This window comes from Linepithema humile, chromosome 5 (assembly GCF_040581485.1).
Source record: "Linepithema humile isolate Giens D197 chromosome 5, Lhum_UNIL_v1.0, whole genome shotgun sequence".
Taxonomy (NCBI): Eukaryota; Metazoa; Arthropoda; class Insecta; order Hymenoptera; family Formicidae; genus Linepithema; species Linepithema humile.
The window spans coordinates 25,608,850-25,616,800 of NC_090132.1; the positions used below are offsets into that span (position 1 = coordinate 25,608,850).

General features: G+C 35.9%; 1 protein-coding gene across 22 annotated transcripts in view; it reads left to right on the forward strand.

The window, feature by feature from the left end:
• Positions 1–7,448, forward strand: part of Tm1 (tropomyosin 1) — a 41,336-nt gene extending 33,888 nt beyond the window's left edge. For 16 of the 22 annotated variants that reach the window (XM_012371921.2, XM_012371922.2, XM_067355172.1 and 13 more), the window contains one exon: positions 281–3,069. In XM_012371921.2, coding sequence (XP_012227344.1) covers positions 281–363 — 83 coding nt within the window. In that variant the 3' untranslated portion in view covers positions 364–3,069. Of the gene's footprint in view, positions 1–280; positions 3,070–4,613; positions 5,223–5,601 lie in introns of those variants that run through there. The other 6 variants (XM_012371920.2, XM_012371915.2, XM_012371913.2 and 3 more) reach the window with 2 other exon arrangements.
• The last annotated feature ends 503 nt before the right edge of the window (positions 7,449–7,951 follow it).

Below are 7,951 nucleotides of genomic sequence, written 5' to 3' on the forward strand. Positions count from 1 at the left end.
TTTTGAAAGGATAACGTAGCAGAAAAGCTTTTATCTGCCGAAAAAATTCTCAGATGGAAATAATTAAATAGCAAACATTTTCTTGGATTCATGCTCAGTGTAATTATGATACACGCCAGGAATATGGCGATTCGACAATCGTAAAGCAGTCCCATTTTTTCCGCCGTGTGTGTGTGCCGTGTTTTATTTGCGCATTGACCCACCTAACCGCCGAAACGCAGTGTTACGCTCGCGTGTGGCTTGCCGTGTGTTACTTCCCTTTAACCAGTGATCTTTACAGACGACCTCGCGGCCGAGAGAGAGAAAAACAAATTGCTACAGGAGGAGATGGAGGCCACCCTGCATGACATCCAGAACATGTAAATCGTGTTTTTCGCGATGGACAAAAACTCTTAACGCGAGAATGTTAACATCCGAGTAAAAAAAAAGAAAAAGAAAGAAAGAACGAAAGAGACAAATGCAAGCGATAGCAGAACGGCGGCAACGAGAAGTGAATGAGAAACAAGCACGCCGTTACGGCGCGAGCGCTTCGTGTGTAGTGCACACTTTAACATTAACGGATAAAAATGCAGTCTTTAGGATAGCCTTACACCCTCCATTACGTCCATCCGCAATGCGTGTATGTATTATGCGTGTTTGTATGCGCGTATGACGCAAGCTAGAGACTGATGTACAATGAGAAAAAGGAGGGAGTAAATGAAAGAGTGTGGAAAATATGTGCATATGTATGCGAGAGATACAGAATGAGAGGTTTTGGTACGACAGAAGTAGAGAGAGAGAAAACGAGAAGATAGAGAGAATGAGGAAGAATAAACAATTCGCGACAAGGACAAACGGCAGGATGGTTCCGTAAACAATATGGAGTTATTCGTAATCTAAATCTATCTTTAGCTTTAGATTTTAGCTTAGTCTGCCGTTAAATTTTAATTCGAGGAAAAACCGAGGCACGACTGCGACCGATTTGAGGCGTCTTCGGGCTCGTCGCGAACTTAAATTTAAATTTGTTACGAAACTGGCCGTGGGAGGAATACGCGAGTAGAAATTAGAGTGATAAAGAGAGATAAAACGGGAGAAAGGAAGACAAGACGGACTGAATCATTTACATGCTGAGAGAAAATATGTTCGATGGGATATTTGGAGCCAATTTTCTCAAGTGTATCAGTTTTATGCGCCAAAGACGATGTTTCTATGTGATCTATTATATAATTATATATAATATTATACTTACTATATAATTATATAGTAAAATGCGCTCGACTCGTCTTACGTGAAATCCCGTTCCTTATTAAAACCAGAAGGATTTATTAAGTAACAAATCTTTTAGAAGTGACTCATTTTTCTTTTTTTTTTTATTTTTTTTTATTTTTTTTTATTCTCCAATTCTCTCAATCGAGCGATTTTCATCAAATTCGCGCGCGGTGTGAAAATACGCGTCGCAGAGCTCCCTTTTGAATTCAGTGGAGGGAAACAGAGTGCTCACATTACTTTTTGTCGCTTTACATTCCGCATTTCACGCGGCTCAGCTCGCGCAGGAAGAACTCCGTCAGTTTCTTTCATTCATCGATTTTCCCGGATAAACATCGTTATTACCTTCTCATTGCCGCTGATAAACGCAAAGACGACAACGAGCAATAAATCGTGCATTTAATAAAAAAAAAAGAAGTTCCACTGCCAGCAGTTTTTTAAAAGTATATTTTCGTAGTACGTCTTTGTCTTTGTTGTGCAATATTATTCGATCAGAATAAACGCATCGATGCAATCGCAATGCCACGAGTCGAATTGTTTTTCGTGGAAGAAAATAAATTGAAATTATCCGGCCTACTCGTAGTATATGTACATTATATTTCGAGCGGTTTGTAACTTCGAGCCTACGATATAATTGAGCCAACGTGTAATATTTAAGCCAGAAACAGGGAAGCAACTGGCTGTCTTACGTCATGCCGCAGCGCAGCTTCCCGTGCTAGCTGAGCCATTGGATATTTACCGATCGTGCCTGTACATATCTATTATATAGATACTAACCACGGCCAAATCAGACCTTGTTGCAAGGTGCTTCGTTTCGAATGTACAACACAACAAACGATCGATCGTCGAAACGAGAATGCCCGATTCTTCCACTTCGCGGCGCATAGTTCGTCTCTAATTACTATTACTATTAATTAATACAGTTATCGTTAATCTTACTGCTACTTCACGCTCGCCATCGAATATCACTAATTTCGCGCAGAAATTTTCTCTTCTAATCTTTTTTTTTATTATTATTATTTTTTTTTTTTCTTAAAAGGAAAACGCATTTATGTCGCGTATACTGCCTCGATCACGATGTCGTAACCCTTCATGGTTATTCTTGTAGCACTTTTTCTGCAGCATATTCTTGGATGGCCTTTTGATGCAGGGATGTGCATCGTCCTCTTCCCGTTTCGATATATAGTGCATGTATATTATCGTCTCTCGTACGGTCATTGAACTATCATAAAATTATCTAATAGAATAATCATGTATGCTTAAAATTGATTTCTAGACATTTTGTCTTTTTTTGCACGAAAGACATTTTAATTTTAATTAGTTTTTTATAATTGGTTAATTACGTCGCATTAATTATTGTACAAATCGATATTTTGTTAATACAATTACGATATTAGTAAGTACACAGTAATCATTCCGCAAATGAGATCATGTTGTTGAAATAACATTCCGTTTGGAAACATTGAATTGTATATTTTGCAAAAACGTTTATTATTATTGCTATTTATGCAACCGAAGATGACGATGAACGAAGCCCGGTATACATCGTAACATATATGCGTGATCGAAAGGCCACCCGTAGATAGCGCGATCGTTTGTTCTCCGAGTTAACGCCGCCACGAGCAAGCGTTGTCGAAAGCCAAGAAAGTAATCGCGAAAAGCACAACTACGAGACTACTTGTCCCATCGTTGATTTTTGTTAGCCCCATTCTTTTCTTTTTGAATAATCCTAAAAATTATGGAAACGCAGATACTTGAGTTTAAGAGAGTTTTAGTTTATTAATTTACTTAATATTAATAAAATGAATGGAATGATAACACTAATATCATTGTAATAATAATGATTATTATATACTATTATTATAAAACTGTTTATAATATATATTTTAATTTTGAAAAAAGAGAGTGTGTAGTTTGTTTTCGTTGTGTTGTTACTTTTTCTTTGTCTCACCTGCGCTGTTATTAATCCTCCACCGTTAATATAACGATATAACTACTGTCCACGCGATAACTCTGTGGCCGCCTTTGTTGTTAGACCAGTAACAAGTTGCATGAACGAAGAAAGTGTGGTACGTATATTACATTTACGGTGAGTAAATTCGCTTAATCCGATTTTGCTAATTAATTAACGCATGACAAATCTTACATTTCTATATAATATTGAACTTCACGATTGTCTTTTATCTCTGGCATAAAATAATTACATTTATACTTTCGCAGATATGCCTCTCTTTTAAATGCACAATTTTATTGATATTGATAATATTCAATATTTGTCAGTATATAAACTATGTTATCATAATGTAATCATTATACATAACAGTTATACATAACGTAATCATTATATTCCCAGATAACTAAATGTTAGCAATGTTAACATTGCTAACATTTTGCTTATTGGGTTAATATATCATAAAAAAGTCAGTGAAAAATGTATTTTTATAATTATGTAATATAATTAATTCAAAATACATAAACTATTACGTAAGAAGAGCATTATAACAAAATTTAAATGATATCTAATCGAAGATATTTAACGATTAATTAAGAATAATAAGTCACATCTTTGGCCGCATACATTAAGATTCGCATTCCACGATGATTCATTCAACTCGATTATTATTTTCACTGCTATATTCCTGCTTGAGTGACACCACAATCACGTGCCTGCTCAGCGATTCCCGCAATTTTAACAACATTAAACACACGTCTCATCTTGATTCTCACATCTCTTCGATGCTGCTCATTTCACACCACGCATCAGTAGATAAACCATAACTACGTAACGACTATCTATAACGTTGCGAATGCTTGCAGATGAAATGGTGATCGAAAAGGAGAAATTCAAGGAGGTCGGAGACGGCCTGGATAATGCGTTCATGGAGCTCTATGGCGTCTAACGCAGCTACTAATCACTCCTAACGCTTCAGCAAAAATAAAATAAACATAGAAAAACCTTTCTTACAAATTTAGCTTGCACTTAACACATATTCCGTAAGTTGCCCATCTATGCTTTTTAATCCGCCCGCTGCTAATAATCGTAACTCTAACCGAGCGCCTGCTATAAGAATCTATTACATTCCCGCAAGCGAAATGTTAACAATGACGACAGAAAATTTGATCAATTTGCTGTCAATCTGCTAACATTTCGTTACCTGATTTCTATGCATCACTTTCACATTTTTTTTCTACATCGTTTAAATCATTGAATGCTGAATATACTTAATGATCAATGAGAAATCAAATTGCTTTCAAAAAATGTCTTACAAATTTATCCTTCTGTTTCTGAAAATTTATGTAAACTGTTAATTATAATTCACCTACAATTCGTAACTGATGGATTCTAACGACGCTATGTTTTCTTGCAGACGAACTCGTTCACGAGAAGGAGAAGTACAAATACATCTGCGACGACCTGGACCTTACCTTCACCGAACTGGTTGGTTAAATCAGCTGAGTCGGCTGCCGAATATCCGCTGTCGAATTATTTGGCCGTACATGAGCATCATGCGCACAATTCGATCACAGTCGACTCACGGCATCGCTCATCCGATGCACGCCGACACTTTTGTTATCGTAACTGGAATCAGTGTATTATAAATACGTTCCGCGTCCAACATATTCTTTTCTATTTGTCAATAATTCCATATTGCACTTTCGGCCTTCATTTATAAAGTAACCACGGAGTCGCGATTATATATTTATTTTGAAAGCACCGCTTAATCAATCGAAATACAATGTCTAATGTATAGTTCTAATTGCATTACGCTGCTTTGACAATTAAACGCGCGGTAAATAGAGCAAAGAGAAAAGTACAGTTCGATTTCTGTACGTGTCATTAATAAAACATTATTGATTTCTACAGTTATCTTGATAATTTCGTCGCAAGTGACTGACAATTATCGACACTGTATAAGCCTATTTTTGTTCCAAATACTTCCAAAAAAAGAATAAATAAAGTATCAGATAAAGTTTAATGCGTTGTTTTTTTTTCTTTATACCTAATGTCCTATCCTTTGACAAATTAAAATAGGCTGCTGCTACGTTCGCTCTTGAAAATATGAATTTCCATATGAATTTTATCGATATGGAAAGTTAAATCCTACATTTTATCGAATCTTCTGAGATGAAATTATATGAAAATCAATTTTCCTCCTTTCCAGTTTTATTTCAAGCCATTTCGTGACTGTAATGATTGTCTAATTCCAAAGTATCAATATAATTCGCGATAAATCGTAAAAATGTGCGCTCTTTCTCTGTGTGTCTCTTTCTCTTTCCGATTCAAAATATTAAAATGTACACCCGACTAACCATCGTGCCATCCACTAATCCACGTTCCCTCCCTTCTCATTGCAGATGTGCTGGTAAGCGAGCGCTGTAAATACAAAGCGATTGCCGACGAGATGGATCAGACATTCGCCGACCTCGCCGGATATTAGCAGGCAGGCTAAGTGCGTATGGCAGGGCTGTTACACGCGGAAAGAAAAAGAGAAAAAAAAAGAAAAAAACCAGATTGTTCACGCTATGAGATAAAATAACACTGCCAGCACGCGGACCCTTCGCCACACGTCATCGTCCAATAACATTAAGCATCCTACTCGCTGAGAAAAATCGAGGACGGGGAGAGGATGATCGTTGACATTTAGCGTTAATCGCGCGACGCTCGATGGACGGCCCAGAGTTTAACGATTAATCCGAATTTTTCGCCGAAAGTATCGTCATGTGTCCTGTAATTTCTCAACTTAATCAACTTTTACTTCGAACAAACTTCAAACATTTTGTAAAATTTACACAGGAATTACCTCGGAATAGAGACCTCATTTGAAACGCGGTGCGTATAAAGTATTTGTACATTCCAAGATGTGAGAAACTCCGACGATTACGTATTTCTCTTCCGATATTTGATATGAAATCCCTGCTCAATGACCGTGGCGATTTATTGAACGTCAGTTTTGCTACCCGCGCCTATACCTGCACAGCAATTTTATCTTATCTTTCCGATCATCTCCGATTATTCCGAATATTATTATTATTATCGAATCGAATAACCTGTACGATTTGTATTATCCCTTAAATTTACCCATATCTTATATTCATAACGATATTAGTTGTTAAGGAACCTTTAACATGATAAATTGTTTCCATTCCGTTTAATTTCTACCGAAAATTATCATCACGTCGAAAGTTGCGCTGTTTCATTGATAAAAATGCGTAAACTGTACGGGCCCAGAAATGATGTCTACGCGAAAATTCCATTTCACACTCATTCTGCGACTCATTCTACATCGAGTCCATATGGCCTTAAGAGTCACATGTTCATACCATTGCGACAGATGTGTTCAAGATACGTTTATAAGCAGGAAACTAAAGCGAAACGTATAAACTTTTTCGATAATTATACCAATTTGTACCTATCGTATAAAAGAAGATAAATTTAAAGAAAAAAATTATCACCGATAAATTAGAATGTGATCAGTATAGTGTACCGAGATTTCCTGCTTATAATATCTGCATTTTAGTTTTTAGAGACAGCGCTAACATTTATTTAGAAATTTTCTTGACATTTGCACATTCCACCGTACGATTAAACAGTGCGGTCTAATTAGCCAGTATAACGCTTAAGTTTCGTTTTATTATATTAAGAAATACCATGTATCATCCATATATTTCAAGTCACGCTTCTATGTTGTATCGTGCAGTATTGTGTCAAAGTATCGATCAATTTATCAATTGCTACAGTAAAATATATCTCGCTCTCTGACAGAACGAGCTACAGTGTTCATTATAGCATATAAATAAAGTTGCTTCTACTGATATTAGAAAGGTTTGCAAAGCGATCTGGGCTGGATTACGATGCGAGAGATGTGTCTAACAAAATAGTATAATATTATACAAATGCGAGGTGTGTACGCTTGAGACGATTGAATTGCGAAGTCGATCAAGTTCGATACATCACGGCTCTCGGCAATACACTTTAATGCTAAAAAATTTTATACCTTAGTCTTTAATCTTTCTCGTGCTAATACAACGGTTCGACGATCATGCATGATCACACAAATTATCGGGTTTGACGATAAATCTTGAGATGGACCAAGCTCAGAAACTTTGAAACATGCACTCGATGCAGCGATCTTGACTATCTTATGTGATAATTATCATTTTATTGTATTTATATTACTTTCAATAAATCTGCATATTTTATATCTCTGCATACCACATGCCTTTCATGAATTCGCGATCTCGTTATGAGAACTGTTTAACGGTTGTCATTTCGCAGCTAATTTATCTCGCAAATATCTGCTATTCGACTGATCATTCTGCGATAACACCGAATACCAATGAAACTCACGTTATCTCTTGAAATAATATCAAACAATTTACACCATTAAAATCACCAAATACCACGTGATGCTAAAATAAGATGCTCATTTAACTTGTCTAAGAATCTCGAGTTTAGTGATAAAATATATATAAGAATAATTCTCATTCGTTATATTCTTTGAAGAAAAACAATATGTGATATATATCTTAATGACATTATTCATAAACTCGACCTCTTTCGGTGAATATCAAGTTTATAACAAAACCTGAATGAATAAAGATAAATTATATATACTATCATAAAATACAGACATAAATATGCATCTTTATGATTTGTTTCTTTCAGAATGAAACCTAGAAAAGGAAATATTCATCGATGATGAAA